Raw genomic sequence first — 22,257 nt, forward strand, 5'->3', positions numbered from 1 at the left:
CAAGGGGGTAGTCCATGCTTTACCGATGAAGGGTTTAGAAATTGGAAGAAAAAATAAATGTTGGGACAATATGTTGGTGGTATAAATAGTGCTCATAACATAGCGAGGCGTCATTGTGAATCGTTGATCAATCAGAAGGCACATGTTGCTACATTTTTCTTTAACCATTCTAAAAAAATTCAAAGGGAGTATCGAGTTTGTTTAATTGTTGTAATTGATTGCATTCGATTTCTTTTGAGACAATGTCATGCATGCCCTGGTAATAATAAATCTCAAAGTTCAAACAATAGAGGAAACTTTCTTGAGCTTCTATGATTTCTTGTTGATCGCAATGAGGAAATTAAAAGTGTTATTTTCAACAATGCTCTAGCAAATCTCCAAATGACATCCCTTGATATTCAGCAACAAATTGTAAATGTTTGTTCAGATGAAACCTCTAGAGCTATCATTCAAGAAATTAGTGACTCTTTATTTTCTGCTATGATTTATGAGGCTGGTGACATATCCACAAAAGAGCAAATGGCAATTATGTTGCGTTACGTGGATAAAACAAGACATGTAGTTGAGTGTTTTATTGGTACTGAACATGTTATTGATACCAAAGCTATCTCTCTTAAACCATCACTTGACACACTATTTGCTAGACATGGATTAAGCATGTCTAGGTTGCATGGGCAAGGATATGGTGGAGCTAGTAACATGCAAGGCGAACTTAATGGCTTGAAACTACTCATTCTGAAAGAGAATAAATTTGCTTATTAAATTCATTGTTTTGCCCATCAATTATAGTTGGCCCTTGTTTCTATGGCAAAAAAGCACCAAGAAGTTAACGATCTATTCAATTTAGTTGCTAAAGTTATTAACATTAATGCAGCATCATCTAAGCGATCTGATATTTTTAGAGAGAAGTATTGATAACTCTAAGAAATGAGAGTTATCATAGCACTTTTAGACTTAAATTAATATTACTTAGAGAGTAAATGATGTGTTTCTATTGTATTTTTATTACATTTTGCATAAATATTCATTTTAGTTTAGTCTTAATGAGTTTTGTTTAATTTAAAGTAATTCGTGCATAATTGTAGGTTTCCAGAAGCTTATAATTCATGGAAGGAATATTGATGCAATATGCTTGCAAAAATAAGGAAAGAACATGGCTACAAAAGAGTTGAAACAAATCTGGAACAATGCAATTGCTGTAGATATTGTTGTAGCAACCATTGCTGTAGTCGTTGCTGTAGCAATCCTGGAACAACGACAGAGAAAATTTCATGCGGAATACCTGCAGAATTGCGATCTGCAGTTTTTTAATCTGACTTATGTGCGCCCTAGGCTTCTGTTTACCCTAATTTCAACTATAAAAGAAGCACACATCATAAGGATTAGGGAAAGCTGTCACCCAAGGAGAAAAACACAAAGAAACAAAAGAAAAATAAGATTCAAGAGAGAGATTAAGGGCTGCACAAGAGGAGAATTTGCATAAATCAATTGGGAGCTCAATCCTTCTTATTCTTCTCTTGTTTTCTCGTTTTCTATTTATTTATGGGTATGTGTTTCATGTCTGAAACTTTGTTCTATATTTTTCTTTTACAAACCATGAACTAAATTTATTTGTAGTTGAGTGATAAATAATCTTGATGGTTTATTGACTAGAAATATGTGTTGTTGCATGTTTGCTGAAGCAGTTTATTTTGATAGTATTTATTTTATTCGTTATTTCGGTTGATCGCCCATTTAATGATACTAGCTAATGAAGAGCCGCAAAATGGCCTATCTTAGTGGAACATATCAGAACAATACTTGATCTTAAATTGAGTTTCCCAAATTGAGTTTTACTTGAGTCCCAAAAGGGCCATGCTTGATTTAAGATTAGTGATGAACTAGATGTTGTGCAAATTTTAATGTATTCGCAAGCGCACGAATCTATTGTAGTATAGACCAATGGTGACGAGTGTCGATCCCACGAGGAGGTGGATTTTAATTATATGTAGAATTAATTTTGTAAATGGGTGGTTGGAATTGTGGTGGAAGTGATTTAAATTATCCTAAAATTGGAATTGAAATGACAATAATAAATTCTAAAATTGAAATTGCAATGGCGAGAATAACTTGAAGATAATTCTATTGAAATGACGTACTTTGGTATTCGGATCCGTATCAACATGCATCATGGGCTAAATAATCCGTATTAATGCCAATTAAATCATGAGGGGGGAATCCACACCTCATGAACCACGCTCTAATCAATATGGTGCTAAGAGCTTATCGTGCCAAATAATAATAACCTTGTACTAGAGGGCCGGTGAAACCAAGACGGTACTAGACAAGATTAGTATTATTTGTCGACGAGAAGTCAAAACATCCACAAAAACTAGAGGGGAAGAGAAAATAAATTTACCAAATTAAGCCCATGACACATGTTGGGACTTCACCTTCAACCCAAGCTTGAAAGAAAATTAGCCACTCATAATTGAACTAGGGGCAAAATGAAAATTTATTAAAATACAAAAAAAATACAAGATGGAGAGGGAATTACAGAAAACAGAGTCCAAAAATGGATTCAGAGCTATCAAATTAGGGGGGGAGGCCCCCTTTTTATAGATACATGGAGTAAATTATGACCATCGGATTAAAAACAGTTTGGACGCTCAGGATTGCGCCACGTCATCAGTCAACAGTCCACAGTTTGACCACGCGGATGAACAGTAACACGGTTTTGACCCGGATGAACAGTAATGCGGTTTGGTTGAAAATAATCCTGTGTGATGCATGCACCGTACGCGAGATTTTTCGTCCACTGATATGCTGCCACATCACCATCAACAGTACATAAGAATTTTAGTCCAACAGGATCGTGACACCTTATCAGTCAATGCCACATCATCGGTCAATGCCACGTATACGTGAATAGTACCGTACATGTGAATAGTGCCATTTTTCCTTTTATGCTCCTCCTAAGGTTTTCGACCGTCCTGAGTTCAAAAGTGATGTCCGTTTTGCCGTCTGATCTCTCCTTTATTGTGAAATGACTATAATGCCCCTAAAATACATAAATTACTTAATTAAAATAAAACACACGTAATTAAATCATAAGAATGTTAAAAACATAAAAGTAAAGGTTGTTAGTAAGACTTGAAATGTAAAATGATGGTTTTCTCCTTTATAAATATGCATTTTCTAACACTCAACACTAGACATAAGGATTCACCTTATAGGGTAAATAGAACCTAAGCGTGTAATACTATATCTTATGTTGGCATAACAACTGATCACTATTAGGTTGCATATAGATATAAGATATCCAACATGCGATGGCTGATGATACATAAAGATTCTGCCCAATGCTATAGCAGATCTGCAGTAACCGAGCCAAACATTAGAAAAATAGTCAATACCATTAAGAGAGTTTATTCACTCAACTACTATATATTCCTATTAGTTTTATCCTTGAGTTTGACGTGATAATTTACTTTGTTACATTTTATTTATTGCGTTTTTATTTTAATTAGTAAATTAGTTTCGTCAATTGTTTATCTTAATTTAGACACAAAATTTGCATTGTTAAGATTGTTGTAGCAAGTCTAATAATATCAATCCCTGTGGAGACGATCTTGAATACTCATCACTTTATTACTTGTTGTGTACACTTGCACATTGACACCAATAGCATTAGTATTTATACACCAACAAGTATGCTATTGTAGTTATTGAAGCACTTAAAAAGGGCGAGCTTGAAAGTGGACAAGGTATGAATCAAAAGATTACTTTAAAGCATTCTAGCGACACATAGCGGAGCTCACATTATAGTACATTAATAAACAATATTACCATGTTCTCATCCATAATTGATGTGCTTGAGATTATTGCAAATGATACATCAAATTTTGCGCAAACATTGGGAGCAAATTCAACCTTAAAGTTCATGCAAACATTTGATTTTGTGTTTACTATATAAATTGATGAAAAATATTCTTGGTTTTGCAAATGAATTGTCACAAGCAATACAAAGAAAAGATCAAGATGTTGTAAATTCCATGAAATTAGTTAGCATTTGCAAACTAGGTCTACAAAGGATGAAGGAACACGAATGGAATTCTTTACTTAGTCAAGTTTCTTCATTTTGTGAGAAGCATTTTATTAGTGTTACTATCATGGAAAATATGTTTCTAACTCCTGGAAGATTAAGGCGTAGAGCTCAAGAGATCACAAACATTCATCATTATCGCATTGACCTATATGATACTATTTTGGATATGCAACTTCAAGAGTTAAATAATCATTTTAATGAGGTAAACACCGAATTACTTATTTGCTTGGCTTGTTTATGTCGAAAAGATTCATTTGCAGTTTTCAATAAATAAAAGTTATTGTGCCTTGCTCAACTTTATCCAAAAGATTTTTCTCTAGTTGATCTCAAGGCACTAGATACTCAACTTGATGTTTACATAACATATATGCAGTCTAGTGTTGAGTTTTCAGGATTAAATGGGATTAGTGATCTTGCACAAAAAATGGTTGAGACTAACAAGCACAAGGTGTTTTCATTGGTCTATTTATTAGTCATGTTAAGTCCATTATTTATAGAGTTGGCATCTTATGGTAAGTTTAGTTAAATTGAAATTTTATTTATTGCATATCTTGTAATAAGGATTAATTTATTAATTCCCTATTTTAGTGAGATTCTAATTTATTAGGAATATTTGTTTCCTAATTTAATTAGATGTCTAATTTAGAAAGTCTATTAATGATAAGATTCTATAATTGGCGCAGGAGATATATTTAGAGTAAGAAGTTTGTTCAAACAGGAAGTTCATTAAATGTTCTAGATATTTCTTAGGAGACAAGGCAAGAAGATCATATTTATTCCTTATTTGGAAAGAATCCAAGTCTTTTAAGACTAGCTATTTTGATGAAACCCTAGTGCCTATATAAAGAGAGGTATTTTACAATTGAAGGCACACACAAGACATAGCATAAAGTAGAGAAGCAAATTTTGGCCTCCTTCCTAAAGAATCCAGATTTGACATATAATGTTGTGTTGTTTTATTTATTTATCTTCTTTTCATATCTATTGAGAGTCTATATGGACCTTGAATCACTAGACGTTGAAGAATTAAAGAATTGTTATTGATCACTTTGCGGAGTGCCTTGAGGATTGTGGATTAAGAGGGGTAGCAATTATTCAAGAGAAGCAGATTCAGTCTAAGGTTAAGTAAGCTGTATGGTGATAAACTGTAAGTGAGAGTCTTAAGTTTGGTAAAACCATAGGTTATAACATCTCAACTTAGTAGATTGCTTTTCATCTAGGCGTGGCCTCATGGATATAGGATTGATTAATTTGAATCACGTAAAAATTTTCGTGTCATTTATTTTCTGCAATTTATTGTGTTTTTGAAAAATTAATATTTTATGCAGATGAACAGTAACCGTGAACAATATTTCCAAAAATTAATTAAGTTGTTAATTTTTTGTTTTTAATTGCCTACATCTATTTATAATATATTTAAATTCCTTTCAAGTCACATTAGCATTACTTTTACCAGTCGCCACTGCCATTGTTGAAAGAGTTTTTTCAACTATGAATTATGTGAAGAATCGACTATAAAGTCGAATGGGAGATGAATGGTTGAATAATAACCTAGTTGTGTACATTAAAAAAGATGTCTTTGATTGTATTAATAATAAACTATTTTACAACATTTTCAACACATGAAATTCCGCCGAAGAATTCTTGATTAGAACAATTGTAATAAGTAAATTTATTATTCATTTATATTATAGTTGTGATTTTATATACGGTTATCTAAATTTTCAAAATTATATTACATTTTAAATGTGACCCAGCTGAATTAAATTGTTGGTTACGTCCCTGCATGTGTGTATGTTTCCTCGATTCATTTCTTATATATATAGAGTGAAACTGTTATAATACCATGTCTCATGCAATGTATAAATTCAAAAGACTCATCTAATTTTAGCTAAATGTTGTATCAACAGCTCACCTACTCAACTCTATAGTTGGCCATGCACACACATATTTATATATATAATCTCCCGTCAGTGAATCTTGTTTACATTAATTTAATTTTCAATCATTTATTAAGCTAATTACTATAGATTAATCAATAATTGTTATAAAAAAATTATGTTCAATTATTTGGTGAACATAAGTACACTATCATGCGCATAAAATATTTGATTATATGATAATATATGAAGAAACTAGATTGGTTGATCAACCGCACCTTCTCTTCTTAATGATTGGTATTTATTTCTTATCAAATTAGGTTTAATGTGTAAAGACCAATGAAAGATTGTGAGCAATATCATTAAGTTATATTCAAATTTCAAAGTTTTTATATTTGTATGATGTGATCATGCAGGACTTGTGTATGGCCATTTTTTTACCAATAGAAAAAAACCCCATAAATTAAATAGATATAAGTGGGACAAAAAGCTTAACACTATAGTCTAGTCTATAATTAAACACAGTAACCATTTAACGTGATAAAGATGCATTATATATTATATGAAAATAGTGCTTCCAGATAATTGAAGTGATATTAAGAAGATGAAAGTAATTTCATTTTTATTGACCACTTAGTATTTGATTTTAATTTAAACTAGGTCTCTTGAAATGAGATTTAAAAAAAAAATTACATGTTTACTGATAGTAGAATCATAGGTATATGGTGAGACTTATCTTAATATAAATCATTTGAAGCTTAGTTCTAAGATAAATCGGTTTATAAAGAGAAATATATTATACTCCTTTAGCATACATTGAGAGACTTGAACTCTCAAAATTAGATAACGCAATGCACGAAGTGATAATTACCATGCAAAAATTTAGTCGTCGAAAAATATTTTTCTTCAAATTCAAAATTATAACAAAAATAATAATTAAATTACATTAAAGCATGGAATACGATGAATTTCCAATTGCTTTTGGGCGGTTGTCAACCAAACAATTATTAAAGAGGTGACCAACTTTTTCTTCTTTTAATTTTCTGGTCAGCCAAACAGATTCGTGAAGAAGCCAATGGGTCAACCAAGGACTTGGCCACACTCCCGGCTTCTGGATGCATATTGAATCAGCAGCAACGAGGTCAAATTTGAGGGACTAAGCTTAACCCATTTTTCATACTTTGTATCCCATAAAAAAGAAAAAAAAAAAAATCATCAACGAAATTGTCAATCACTCCTCCCTCCAAGTCCGAGCCTTAGGCGTTAGGCCATATAGACTTGCCAATTAATAGTTGAAAAAAAAAGGGTAAATTTTGGATTATGAATTGATTATTTTTAAATTATTTTTTTTTACATTTAAAATTTTTTAATTATTTTTATTTTTATTTTTATTTTTAAAAAGAAAAAAATGAATTAATATTTTTTTTCGTCTTCTTAATAAAAATAAGATAAACTATAATTTTTTAAAATACAAAATAATTAAAAAAATCCATTAAGATAATATGAAATTAACCCACTGAAAAACGCGCAATTTGATGCAAGTATATATATATTGACTGGAAAAAGGCAACGGTTTCAATATTGCAAACATATAATTTCTGTCCTGATCATAATTAATATGTAGTTAATAAATAAATTATATTTTTTTATTCGAATAAATTATATCTTATTAACGTTGGAAGAGAACGAGCCAGTATAATGACAGAAACGGTGACGTAAGAGAAGCAATTGTGGAGCTAGCTCGATTGGCGGTAGAATCCGTTAGCACTATTTTTTTTTTTTTACCGTTTTGTCTTCAAATTTACACAAACACGTATATAAAATAATGCAAAGGCGGCAACAGCATGCAGTGAAAACACAAAACCAACGAGAAAACAGGAACGTGTTTTAATGCTGCAATAATTCAATAAACATAATAAAATAAAATAAAATAATTTGCATTTTCAATTTCGTTTGCGTCTTCTATATTTATTGGCTTGCATTGCAAATTGATTTGAGTTCCTCCTACAAGGAAGACAACAGACACTCAATCTCTTCCTTAGCTTGAAGAAAATACGATACAATTCCCTTCTTGTAAGTCTCCGCTTTCTTCACCCTGTTTCTTTTGTATCTCTTTTATTCAAATTCCCCTTTTCGTTGCTTTTTGCCTTTTTTAAGCCTTTGTTTTTTGTTAAAGGTCTCTCTCTTTTACCATCTGGGTTTCTTCCATTAATCTTTTTCCCTTTCTGGGTATTTTCTCTTTCTTGCTTTTGTTTTGTTTTTTTTTTTTAATTTTTCTTTGTTATTAATTGGGTTGTTTCCATTTCCTGCTAATTGTTCAGATACTTTTGTTTCGTATGCAGTTCCTGTGAAAGTCTCTTTTTTCTTTTCTTTCTCAATTTTTTACGCTTCTTTTGTAGCTTTTGTTTCATTTTAAGAGAACTTTACTTAATTCTTCCCTTTATTTGGCGCAGCTTTTAATTTTATTCTGTAAAAGTTTATGTATTTTGTAGAGCAAATTCCTTGCAAGTTTCAAAAGTTTCTATTAATTGATTTGCATTGAGGAGTCAAGTTTCTGAATTTCTCCATTTTTGGCTCTAGAGTGATGGAGGGTTTTCTCCTGAGTATGAATTGTAATTTGTGTTGAATGTACATATAATGATATTTATTTTCAGGAGTCAAAGTAAAAGCAAAGAGCTTGATCAAGGAGTTTTAGGTTTGGATTTATTGGAATCTAGAGAATTTGAGTATTTCAAGTGTTGTGAATTTGAATATGGGAGATCATTTTGTATTGCTGGTGGACCGGTTACTAACAGAATCCACCCTTGAAGCTGCAATTCAGGAGAGCAGAAATCGGTCTATGCAAGCCACACCATTAGCCGTTGATGATTCAAAAGCTGATTACTCTTCTCCAAATGTGGAGTTTGGAGATATTTCGACACCAAGGAAATTGGTAGAGTGCAGAATTTGCCAGGATGAGGATGCAGATTCAAATATGGAGACTCCATGTTCCTGTTGTGGCAGCTTGAAGGTTAGTTTCTATTTTAACTCGTAATCATAAATGCTTTTGTTCAGGTATCTTCTTAGATTCTTAAGTTGTTATTTAAAGTTTTATACTATCCTAAAATTCTTCCCTATAAAGTCTGTCCATGGAAGAATTTCATGCTATAGAACAGTTTATTGCCACATGGTGGACTAAATTACAGGCTTTTGGTATCATTGGAGCATGTGAGAAATGTCTATTGTTAATTAACTCCAATGCTAGCTACAACATCTATGATCCTCTAATTCGAAATACAGAGTAGTCATTTTTTAATTTGATGGTGATATGGAAGTTACTTTCTGCATGTTGGGAAAGTAGGGCTTTTTGTTAACATATCATAATATGCAATTATCCAGTCACATTACATACCTAACCTCACAACCACCATGTACATGCCACCAATTCAACTGCATTTTCACCGTCGTTTTCCCTCAAGATAATTGGAGCCTTCATGTTTGTTTTTGAATAATACATTTAATTCACCAATAGCTGTCTAATTGTAAGGCCATGAAGCATGCACTTGATAAAGAGGGCACTGCCTGAATGCAAGTATCTAGACAGAAAGATCTTAAGCTTTAATTATTGTATTCAATTTTTTTTGTCTAATTCGAATTTTTGTACCTGAAGCATCTAATCTTGGACATAAGTTTCTCAAGTCAGTTTTAAAGGCCTATAAACAATTGATCATATCACTTTTGTAGTCATAACAGTATCCCTTTAGGTTAATTTGAATTCATTTAATTTGGTGCCTGACAACATACATTGATACTGTCTCGTTTGCAATAATTAAAAAAAAAAAAAAAGATATCACAATTTTCCACTGGATTTTAAAATGAAGAAAACAACCATAATTTGCATAAACTCTGCTACTTATGCAAATGGTAATAGCAAGAAATTTGCTGTGTTCATATCTGATGCTTGATTTTTGCAGTATGCTCATCGCAGATGTGTGCAAAGATGGTGCAATGAAAAGGGCAACACTACTTGCGAGATATGCCAACAGGTGGACACTTTTCCTATACATTTCAATTTTCATCAGCTAATGACTGTATATTCTTTGACTGCACATTTTTATTTGCTGGCAACTTTTCCTTCTTTGGATTTGTGCTTCATTAGTGCCACATGGTCTCAAAAATTCACATATTCATCATGTTGAACTGTCTGAATTTCAGCAATTCAAGCCTGGTTATACTGCGCCGCCTCCCCTGTTTCAGTTTGGGAATATTCCAATGAACTTCAGGTAACTCGTCATTTTTATTTTTCCGGTTAAAAATTTTCACCACTGCCTTTCTTTTCATTTTTAACTCCAACTTCACCAATTTCTTTAATCAGGGGAAACTGGGAAATCTCCCGAAGAGAACTAAATAATCCACGAATCATAATGGTTGCAGCTGATCATAGTTTCCTGCAATCTCCTACCTATGAAGAGTATTCCGCTTCTAACACAAGAAGCATGATATGCTGCCGTTCAATAGCTCTAATTGTAAATTTCTTTCTCCATCTGGGCCAACTTTGGTTAAATCAGACAAGTGAAATTTTCTGTTTTGAACTTTGATGTATGGCAGCATTTAATATTTGTTGACACTGTAAGAATGAAGTTAAGCACACCAACTATTTAGTTTGATCTTTTTAATGTCATTCTGAGTCCTGACAGACTTCTCTTTGGCAGTTCGTGTTTCTTCTTATCCTACGGCATACCCTACCTGTCATACTAAGCAGAACCAATGACTATTCCTTCCCAATGTTCCTGGTAAGATTACCTTATTTGGATGCTAATTCGGGTAAACAAGATTATGGATTTCTTACTTAAAATAAGTTTTCTTGTTTTCTGCAGCAGTTGTTCCTAAGGACTGCTGGGATTGTTCTTCCAATCTATGTCATGGTGAAAGCAGTAACTGCTCTTCAGCGCCATCGCTACCAACAAGTAAGTTCCCATTAGAGTGAGAGTTTTTACTGTAATTTATCTTTTCTGCAGTATCAATCAAGCATATAAATGCAATGCTCGCTAAGGTTCATTTCTTAATTTGATTTTTTTGTTGGTAACCATTAGGTGTCACCAAATTCATCGTTTACTTCATCCGATTCTGATGAAGAAACCGAGCAGTCAAGTCCGCAGCCTATAGGTCATGTACTTCACGTTCATTAAATAAGCTTCTGAAAACGAATCTGTAGCTGGCTTGTAATTTGCCAACCATACTGGAAATATGGGGTTTGCGAAGAAAAGAATGTTACATCTCATGGTCATCTTTGAGATAAACTAGCAGCTCCGGCAACACTTCTGTTGCTGTATATTAATTGAAGTTATAGGGATCAGCAAATGCCCCTTTGTACATGCATACAATTATATTCAAAATTACCCCAAGTCAAGTAATCAAAGATGGAGCATATAGTGTATATAAGATGCTCCCACTACTTGGCAATTGTTTGTGACAGAATAAAGTACTTCAACCACTTGGCCCTATTTGGCCACTTACTGGTTTTGTTGTCACCTTCCTTTTTTTCTTGCTCTGCACTGGTTATTTAATATTTTACTGGTGCAAAAAAACATGGCTAAAAAAAAATGGATCGACAGGCTGCAGAGGGCTAATAGAACAGTAAACTGTAACCCAGGATTATTGACTTCTTGTAGTCCAATCTTTACTAAGAACACCCACTCCCCTCATAATCAAGCATTGGGGGGCGTCCCTCACGAGTCACAATACAACAAAATCGAATTTCATTTGTTGTACAGCAGGCATACATCTTTCGCTTAATCTAGAAACTGATTAATGTTATCATAGGACTTCAACAGATGGTCATTTTGAGAAAAATACGCTTTTTACGGAGGTCGATGATAATTTTAGAGAAGCATTATGACAATTTTTGGAATTTCATCGAAGGTCTTTGATAGACTACCAAGTTAGTGACATTTGCTCATAGTTAGACGAAAAGTGGGAAGGAATCAACAAAAATATTAAAATTTCCGATTTTTTTTTTTAAAAAGGTGCTCAAACATTGATGTGATTCATTGGCCTTTTACTCCAAAAAGTTGAACTATATCAAAACAGATTTCGACATCTCATTGTCAATACACAAAATTGTATTACTCCAAAGAAAAGAATCTAAAAAGATAGGGAGTGCTCAACCGCTAACCGCAGCTGACATCGTGAAAACTCAAATTTAACCACTTCATATAATACTGATTATTCTAATTTAACTTATCGTGTTCTTAGCAGTAGCATAATCCCAGACAAAACTTAAAAGCCGAAAAAAAAAAAAAACATGAAAGGAAAGCTAACAGCATTTAGAACTCTTGTACTTCTGAATATCAATACACAGTCAGCAGCATTTCAAAAAGTAGAAAACAGGTCCAACCATATGTAAATAAATGTCAAATGGAAGAGGGAAATGCAAAGGTAAAAAGCTGATCGTCTAAAACATCTGTATTCTGCATTTATAGCTATCTTCATTATCCTTTTCGGATCCCAATTGGACAACAAATGGCTACAGGTTCATACAATTGACAAGGAATTGCTCTGCATTATAACAAGAAACTCAGAATCTGGTAGTATACAAGGGGCTTGAACATCAATAAAGTATTTTCTGAGCAATTTGCCATGTTTCCAAAAGTAAATGAGTGCAGTGCACAACAGTAAATTAAATCAACAAAATGACACTGGGATATAGGTATAACTCTTTTGTTATGATTACGATATGAATCTGCGCAGTCCGAACAAAAAATTCAAAACAAAAAGCTAGATGAAGCCAGATGAAGAGAAGGGTACAGAAGATGACCTCGACCAGGCCTTTTGGTACAAAGGTTGTCATCCGGATTCCTATTAAGATCCTGAATTTCACTCGGCTGGGCGCGTTAATGGTCGTATATGGTTTTGCATTTTAACACTCTCAGTTCCAGCTTCTCCTTGGCCTGAAATGTTGCGGAATGAAAACAATAAGAAAGTTTAATTCCTGACAACCAAATTCTCTCTACATTTATCTATTGATCAATCTATTTATCCCTCCCTCCCGCCTGACATCACTCTTTTTCCTTTTCTTTCTATATTTTAAAATGTTTGAAAGGGCTCATTACCCTCCTAAGTATCATATGTTCTTTAAAGAGTGTAGTTGGTATTTATACTTTCGATTCTTCTGCTGTGAACGCCAATAGCAAGCGAGTGCTCCAAATGCACAGCTAGCAAGAGCAATCGCCAATGCTGCACCCACAGGAACCACGACTGCATTTGTTGAGACCACCAAATCTTCAAGAGCTCCATCGATCCCATCATTCCTGAGAAATTCCCTGTCCTTGTACAGTGATACAAGCGTTTTCCCATAATAGTTAGTCAAGAACTTGAATACTTCATCTTGGTCCCAGTCAATCTGTCTGAATTTCATATCTCCATGGTGATGTGAACGATAACATGAAGAGCAAAGCTGCTTTGGAGGCCATATAATCTTTGGGAACTTGGGATCACCAGTTTTTAGAGATGCTTCTAACTTCATTAATCTCTCATTGACTTGATTATGTGTGCTCCACAACCAAAGGGCAAAATCACGGGTTTTATTGAAAGGACTGGTAACACTGAAATACAAAGTTACTAATTATTAGACGAAGGGATGTTGGAGAATTCGGGAAGGGAAATTTGATTTGGGAAGCTCTTACCTTGAACACATCTGGTAAAAATGTTGACGACACTCCTCACAAACGAAGAAATTGTGGATAAAATCACAAACAGCCGTAAATGTGAACTGGCTCTCGCCATCATCAATTCTGACAGAGAGAGAATGCAGTAGAACCCATAAACCACAGCTGCAACAATATTAAAGAATTGTTACTAAGTTAAACAATACAACTGAAGAGAGCTCTCAAATATGAAGCTGAATGGATAACGAAATATAGCTTGAAGAAAACAGCATTTTACCTAAAACCCCTAGTATCATTCTTGCTTCCACGACAAAATATCTGCAAAATGTAATAAATCACAGATCTAAACAAATCAAACTTCTTAAAATTTAAAATTAATGAAGCAAGTCATACACTAGCTCAATTATTGCTTTTGATCAGCAGAGACATGAAAAAGGTAAGAAATAATTCTTGGCTCAATAGCAAATTTATAGCTATTGATAGTTGACCAGCCAGTTCCTGATATTAAGGCATTATAGTTATACTTAAAATGGTGAATTAGTTTGTAAGTTGCCTTTTGCTAGAAAATAATAAACAACTCAAACACCTTTGCCAGGTGATCCACAGGACAACAAAACATATTTCTCAGACGTATAATCAATCATAGAATTACTCAAATACGTGTATCTAATTCTGTTATGTATGTCCTTAAATTTATTCTTATGTTTTTTTGAATAATTAGGTTGCTAGACTTTATAACTAAAAGAAATAGCCATGACTTATGGTAAGTGAAACAATGGAGTATCTGTTCAACTCTGCCTAAACAAAACATTGTAACAAAGCCCGTTCGAGCTTAAAAATTATTATAAAGACTGACTTATTAGTTTTACAATTTGGGTTATGTGGTAACTTGACATGGTATCAAAGCCAAGTTGACCAAGTTCTCTTATGTTAGATCCCAATGTATGATTTATATTATAATAAAATAAGTTGTATTTGTTGTTACGTTTATGGAACATAGTCGAGTCTCTCCTAATTTTGGGAAGGTCCTATTCCAAAGAGACTGGGTGGAGCTAATCAATTTAAGCTATTGGATCAAAAGCTTCTAATGCTGATTCTCCCTCTCTTTTTTATTTTTCAAATTTGATAGGAATTAAAACCTACACTGATGCCTCTCCAAATCTCTGTCACTTAAAGCCACAGGCCAGTGTATGCAAAGCAAAAGGGTACCATCAAGTGCTTACCCAATATCCACGAGGAACTTCTTTTCCACAAATTGGGAAATTCCCCAGGCCACCCTTCCCATTATTATTGACAACTTCCTGTTTATCAGCTGACTGCATATGTGATGGGGAAAAGTCATCAAAATTCACCAATACTTTGGCACTTCCCTTCCGACACCTAATCCAGAAAATCTAAAGTAAAACAATGAAAGAAGCAAAACCAAAAAAATAAAAATAAAAATAAAAATCAGAAAAAGAAATAGCAGCATCACTAAATTTATCTGAGCAAAGTGCATACTGAAAGGTGATTTTACCTCCTAGAAGGATGATGAGCCACTAAAACTTGAAGAAATCTTATTAGTGAAGCCCGAGTTTCTGATTTGATCATCTGGAGAACATTGTAAATGAGAAACTGTAATAGCTATTTTTTTTTTTTTAAGTTTATAAATAGCAAAGAAAAGAAAATGTCTACCTTGTGATCCAAAATGATGTCGAAGGCAGTGGTCGTTGCCTCCTCAACATCATATACAGCTCGAGCAATCTTCACAAGCAGTGCAATGCATATGTTAGTATCTTGCACTTAAAGACTATGATTTTAAGATTAATGAAGCAAAATTGGAGGTATCCTCTCAGAAAAACCTGTCCAGGGTCTGATATATTTGATGGAAGTTGCTCATTTTCGAATTTATCATCATCCAAGCCATATGATCTGTATAGTACGCAAACTAGAAATAAGAACAAGGTTTTAAGCCAACAGCCACAATATTAAAACACATGAAAACAAATGTCAAAAGATATCCCTAGAAATATGTATTCTCAACTTAAAAATCACAACCATATTTATAAGACTATTGGATGGGGAGAATTTAGATTCAAGGATAACTTCCTCGCTTTATCTCTGGGTCAAATCACAGTGGCAGTGACACAAAACACATAAACAAAGACTACTAGATTTCTTCACATTCTAACATCTGCGATGTCTGACACAGTGACTTATTCCTTCAGATATGATGAATACTTATAATTTCTGATTTTCTTTCTCCCAACTTTTGCACAAATCAGCTGAAGACTTTAATTGAGATCTGAATTACAACGCCAATCAGAATGTATGTTCCTTCACATTATTGTATATATACACTAGATGCATCCCCCATCCACTGAAGAAGTTTAAAACTGTGACAAAGAAACTGTTATGATTATCTTATCAAGATATTGAGATATTTAATTTTAATAAACAATATCGGTCCAGATCAGGCTCACTTTATCCACAGATATTTAAATGAAGCCCAAGTTTGGCCTGTTTGCTAACTCAAAAAGCTGACTTGTAACCTCAAGAAAAAACAGAGAAGCACATGAGAACTCTTTTTAAGCTACTATTTCGAAGACACAAGTGCTAAAAGCCTTTACCTTATGATTCCTAAACCTATACATAAGTTCCAAGATAAAAATTTCTTTGAGGGAAAAGAATACAGGTATTAATGTTGACAATTAAGCAATAAATGAAGATAGCTCAGACCTGCTCGTTTGCTTATTGATCCAAGTAAGTAAACCATCAGCTGTCTGCCAATCTTCAAGTGCACGAATTTCCTTTTTCTCTTGATTCGGTTCCCAGCTACCAGCTACAAATTTTGAAGGGGACCCCCAAAGGAGCATGGGATAATGACCCACAGAAAACTTATCACAAAGGTTGGTATTTATCTGTGCTGCCAAAAACAGTGAAAAGAAACAATTGATTATCAAGTCATATCTTTTAATATATCGAAACAAATGTCAAAGTCAGGTCAGAAAACAGATAAATGCAACAAGTTTAAAAGAGAGTGTTTTTTCATGTATAAATTAAAATAAAGAAGAAAAGGTAGATTATTTTTTAAAATAAGATAGATGTCATCCTTTGATTTCCTCCCCAGCCCAAATTAATTATAAGGGGGGAAAAAACAAAATTTTGAATAATTTTCATGCATTTTTTGTCAGACCAAAATTGGGAGAGCCTTGTTTCAGAGAAAGGAAAGAATTCCAAGGATTTCAAGAATATCACATCCTTGAAGGGGAAAAAACACTTAGAAGACATAGCATAAATACCTTGAGTGCACAGTCCACCCTTGTCATCAATATGATACCACGATGTGCAGCATTAGGTCCATTGAAAAGCCTTGCAACCTTTTCATATTGCGGCTGCATATTGGAACGCATAATGAGAATCATAAGCTACTGCAAATTGGGATACATTAAACACAAGATAATCAAAATAATACCTTATAATTTCTGCAAGCAGGGCACCTGAAAGCCAGTGATTGGACAAAAGGAAACAACGTCATGATATCAGAATAATGGTGCAAATAATGAAGTAAATCAAACAGCACAATCATTGCAGTTAGACTGGTCACTTTGTTATCTTAAAATGATACCCGGCATGCAGTTCACACAAGATGAAAAAGACAATATCAACTTTCAGTACAAGGAACAAGTGCTTCTAACATGCAATGAGTTCTACAAAATTAAAATCCAATGCAGCAAGCGAAAATTTAGATAAAACGCACAGAAAGCTTATGTCTTCAATCATTTTCCATACACATAGCCTCCGCAAAGTAACCCAGGAGTCCCACATATCCGATTTTGCCATATGCCCTAAATATCGTGTATCAATAACCACTCCAATCCAAGCTCCAGGAAAACATAAAACATAATGGTAAACCTAGAAATACAAAATCACGACAAGTCCTAACGGAATAACCAACTTTTTACTCCTATTTGTCACTAGAAATAAGGCATAGGCCATAGGCTTTTCTAACAGCTCTATCTACTCTTGTATAACTATTAGGAATTATTATTCACAATAAAGCCATATTATCATAAAAAAATAGTTTGTATACAGTACAGTTCACAGCTGATACTAATTTTAAAATGAAATTATTAAAAAAAAGAAAGAAAACTAACCAATTAGCGAAGAACTCAACAACGGCGTAAGTAGCAGGGGTGTCTCTGAGAACCGCATCGAAATTAGTAGCGTTCAATTCAACGGCGTGATCAACCTCCACTTTTTTCTCCGTATCGCCTAATGATCGTAGGATCGCACGCGATCCAACGGAAAACGCCGCCGCCTCTGACCTCAGTAGATAACAAAGCAGTAGATTCACAATCAGTATCGCAGGCCTTCGAGACATGGGGAGGCAGGCGCTTATTGTTACTTCTGATTAATCGATTTCTTCTCTACCGAAAACGGTGAAAGAGTTTTCGGTATTTGATCTTTTATGTAGATGAATTTTTCCCCTTTTTTTTCTTTAATTTTCACGTTAGTTGTTGTTATAAGTGGATCTGTTATGCGGTGGGTGAGTGTCGGGTAACGTAGGTCTAACTCCGGCGGAAAGGGTGCGCACTACGCTTCTTTACCCTTCTTCCTTTCCATTTTTTTAATATTTGACAAATGCAGACTGATTCAGGCTTAGTGGTGGTCCTGGTGGATAATTAAGTTTCAACGTTAATGACGTTATTGCAGCGACTTATTTTGGGTAACCTGTAACTTAGACATAATTAAGACATTAAATATGATTTTGAAATTCCAAAAAAAAAAAAAAACAATAACCGTTGTCAACAACTCATTAACATCGCTAATGAGGTGTTGTAAATTTTAAACTACAGTTGTCACGAGATATGAGTTATAAATATTAAAATTTACGATTGTTAGTAATACAATAAGTAATTTTTAAATTTCAGTTACTGTGGCATTGTGAATTTTAAATTGAAACCAACGTGAGAAAAAAGTTATAACTACTAACATTGATATTTTGTTAATGTTTAATCGATTAACTTAGTTTTATTACACAAATTTTAATCGTTTTTTTTTCCCTGTTGGTCAGTTTAAATAAACAAACTTTGAAGTTATAACTTATACAAACTCTTCAGAGATAAATGATTGATAAGTAAGAGTTTACTAAGATACACATCTAGGTAAGAATTCATATATATATATATATTGATGTTGCATGAAAATATTAGTTACATAAACTGAAAATTTAGAGCAATATATTCATTTAGAACGATAATGTAAGTCACGTGAGGACCATAAAATAATATCTCATTAATGTTTGCTATATACATTAATTTGTATAAAAGAAAATAATAGTATTTATGTTATCTATAATAGTTTACGATAAAATATATGTCATTCTTATAAACTTAAATAAACTAGGAAGTATGTAAACAATATAAAGAGAAAGAAAGAATTGTAAGAAAAACGATACACAGTGAGAAAACAATTTAAATTGTAGACAATTTAAACAACAATGTTAACCAGCAATCGGAAACAACAAATAAATAACAGAAGAGAAAAGAAACCGAATGAGAAATATAAACCCGAGGCCTGTACAAGACAGTTTCCTTAAAAAAGATTTACCACCTCTTGTAGTGCTTAAGGTCTGCTGGTATCTGTTTCCCAGGATACAACGGGCATGAATTTCCGGTCAAGCACAGGTTGGAAATTCAGGCGAACCACAACAGGGAACTCGATAAAAAAAAATAGACGAAGAATGAGGGAAGAAAAATAACAAGTGCTCTTAGTGCTGATTTTCGTGTGTAAAAACAGAAGTGAAGGTGCGTTTTTATACTCAAGTGAGGATGTAACAGTTGCTTTTGTATTGAATTTCCGAATTCAATATGTTTTATTTAATTGTTATAACTGCCAAATCAATTCAATGAATTGATTTCAAAAAATAAAACGTAAATAACAGCTAAAAAATAATTGTTGAAGCTGTTACAAATTCTTTGAATTCAAAACGTGAAACTATTACAATAAAAAATTCAAAAGGAAATTAAAAACGTGCCAAGCTTGCATGGATGATTTTGGGCTGACATTCGCGTACGCAGCACATGGTTAAGTTTTATATATAAACACTAATTCCTAGGCTTTTTTTTCTCATGTGGGATAAGCCTCATTTCCTTTCAAATTTCTAACTTCAAAGGTGAACTTTGAGAGACAATTTCTCATTCACCCAAGCACCATTTTGAGAAAATAAGATTTTACTTTTGAAGTATCAACGGAGTAGAATCCGAACCTCACAATATTTTCCACTTTCGTTAAGTGAGACCCACTCAAAATGTGCCCTCAAAATAGCATGTTATGCTATTTTTTCAACAAGAATAATGGAATTATTATTGAAATGAGAAACATTCTCACGGTATGTTTAATGTAAGTTCATTTTCCTAATAAACAGAGCGTGATATATATGAATTTCAATATATTTGTATGGTGAGAATTAATCATGTATTAGTATAAATAGGGGGGAACCACGACTTAAAAGTAAAAATAATAATTTCACATAATTTGATGCTCCAAACAAATGTACGGATGTCAAATTTAGATTCTGGAAGTCTGAGAAATTATGTCATTATCGACGAGAATCCGCCACTTTTGTTGTAAATTTATAAGTTTTTACCATGGTAAATGTGGTAATTATGAAATTATAAGTTTTTACTATGTTAGGTATGGTAATTGTTAGTGGAATGTGTTAGATGTACTTGAGTGGATTAAGTTAGGTTTATATTTTATTAGTGGGATAAATGTAAGGCTAATATACTTTAATAAAACTAATTACATCTTAGCCTTACATTTGTTCCACTAACAAAACATAAACATAACTTAATCCATTAAAGCACATCCAACACATTCCACTAACAATTATCATACCTAACATAATAAAAACTTATAATTTCATATTTACCACATTTACCGTGGTAAAAAATTATAAATTTACAACAAAAGTTTCGGATCCTTCTCGACAATGACATAATTTCTCGAACTTCTGGAATCGAAATTTGACATCCGTACATTTGTTTGGAGCATCAAATTGTGTGAAATTATTATTTTTACTTTTAAGTCGTGATTCCCTCCTCTATTTATACTAATACATGATTAATCATCACCACACAAATATATTGAAATTCATATATATCACGCTCTGTTTAATAGGAAAATGAACTTACATTTGTCCTCTTATTGAGTTAACCTCAACTCTCTTAATTTGTTTATTTAAGTTTTAAAAAATGAAAATAAAACTCATGAGCCTGTGTATGTATTACAAACTTCCTCAAAATCTCTTATATGCAAGTATGGATTCTCAAATTCTAAACCATAAAATGTTGGTAAAAGTTGAATAATACTTAGTTTGAAGTTGAATCGAGATGCTCCTGGGGGAAATACTATACACGGCGGTGCTCCAGTTTTTGTTGGATTCGTGTAATCTCTCAAAATTCTTTGTTGATTCTAATCATGTTGAGATTGGTTGTCTCCCTGATCAATTGGGGATTAAGTTGGCCTAAAATATTTTCTTCTTGGATCTCGTCCATGATTGATGGTGGTGATTGAGATCTACGAATTAACCTGCCACTTGAAGTTCGAGACCAACGTTTCATGCAATGATGATGATGATGATGTGTGAGTGTGAAATTATGTTATAAGATGATACACAAACAAATGAATAACAAAAAAAAATACACAAATTAAAAACAAAATGAAAATTAAACAAGATAAATGTATAAGAAAAAAATGCAAAATAAAATTAAATAAATAAACAAAAAATTAATTAACTGAAATTAAAATAACTAAATAAGCAATAAACCAAACATAAAAACAAAGTAAATGCCAAAAACAAAAATAAAATAAATACGAAAATTAAATTACAAAAATAAAAAATGAAAAAGAAAGAAAGTAAAAAGAAATAATTATCTCAAAGTGTAGACTCTTTTTCTTTTTTTCAAATTTTAAAAATTACCAACCAATTAAGTTGATGAATTCAAATTAATGGGCCTTCGTAGTAATTTTTAAAGTCAATATTCTTTTTATTGAGTCCAAATAAGGTCCAAAGAAGTTCAAGTTGTAGGTCGAAATTTGAGAATTATGAGAAATATTGGCCAGGGACTTATTCAATTTTTTTTATAATTTTATGGTCAAACTATAATTATGAGAAGAATGGAGTCGTAATGAGAAATTTTGGGGTGAAAGTGAAATTCTAAAAGATTTGGAGGATAGAACAGAATTTAAGAAAAGAAAAAGGGGGTAAATGAAACTTTACACAAAAAGTTAAAAAAAAATAATAAATACCTTTTCCGTTAACGACGCCAAAAATTTGACACGACTTAAAAATATTTAATCACACGATTTAAAAGTGTTTAATTTACTTTCAATTATAAAAGTATCTAATTATACTACAGCTCGGTGAGTCCGAGACCGATTCACAGAGAACAAATTTACTTTATTTATTTAAATTTATAAAAAAAGAAAAAAATTTAAAAATATTCAATTTAATTTTAGAATATAGCTGGATTTTTTTCATTTCCTCTTCCCCTCCCTTTCCTTCCTTTCATTTATTTCAATAAAAAAGGGCTTAATTTATGGATACCTATTCACAACTCTATTATAATAATGGTCTCTGGCCAATCAAATATTGCCA

At 32.8% G+C, this 22,257-nt stretch overlaps 2 protein-coding genes across 7 annotated transcripts; one reads left to right on the top strand and one right to left on the bottom strand.

Annotated features, from left to right (window-relative positions):
- Window positions 1-7,912: 7,912 nt before the first annotated feature.
- LOC18053452 lies at window positions 7,913-11,466 on the top strand. Of its 5 annotated transcripts, XM_024191191.1 has the most exons (9): window positions 7,913-8,040; window positions 8,622-8,662; window positions 8,789-8,977; window positions 9,921-9,992; window positions 10,162-10,229; window positions 10,322-10,472; window positions 10,659-10,739; window positions 10,824-10,913; window positions 11,040-11,466. In XM_024191191.1, exons 3-9 carry the CDS (start codon window positions 8,807-8,809, stop codon window positions 11,133-11,135), a joined length of 729 nt encoding a protein of 242 aa, XP_024046959.1. In that variant the 5' UTR covers window positions 7,913-8,040; window positions 8,622-8,662; window positions 8,789-8,806; the 3' UTR covers window positions 11,136-11,466. The 5 variants fall into 5 exon arrangements, with proteins under 5 accessions (XP_024046959.1, XP_006448307.1, XP_024046958.1 ...); XM_006448244.2 differs by having other exon boundaries at window positions 8,622-8,977; XM_024191190.1 differs by having other exon boundaries at window positions 8,622-8,977; window positions 10,827-10,913.
- Window positions 11,467-12,399: 933 nt separating this feature from the next.
- LOC18053453 (sulfhydryl oxidase 2) lies at window positions 12,400-18,271 on the bottom strand. 2 transcript variants are annotated; one of them, XM_024191200.1, is made up of 12 exons: window positions 17,750-18,271; window positions 17,068-17,092; window positions 16,895-16,987; window positions 16,332-16,513; window positions 15,455-15,524; window positions 15,288-15,356; window positions 15,130-15,203; window positions 14,837-14,993; window positions 13,891-13,931; window positions 13,632-13,778; window positions 13,059-13,550; window positions 12,400-12,896 (listed from the first exon to the last, which is right to left on the bottom strand). In XM_024191200.1, exons 1-11 carry the CDS (start codon window positions 17,974-17,976, stop codon window positions 13,070-13,072), a joined length of 1,566 nt encoding a protein of 521 aa, XP_024046968.1. In that variant the 5' UTR covers window positions 17,977-18,271; the 3' UTR covers window positions 12,400-12,896; window positions 13,059-13,069. The 2 variants fall into 2 exon arrangements, with proteins under 2 accessions (XP_024046968.1, XP_024046969.1); XM_024191201.1 differs by having other exon boundaries at window positions 13,107-13,550; window positions 17,750-18,270.
- Between the last annotated feature and the right edge of the window lie 3,986 nt (window positions 18,272-22,257).

The sequence above is a fragment of the Citrus clementina genome, unplaced genomic scaffold (assembly GCF_000493195.1).
Source record: "Citrus clementina cultivar Clemenules unplaced genomic scaffold, Citrus_clementina_v1.0 scaffold_2, whole genome shotgun sequence".
Taxonomy (NCBI): domain Eukaryota; kingdom Viridiplantae; phylum Streptophyta; class Magnoliopsida; order Sapindales; family Rutaceae; genus Citrus; species Citrus x clementina.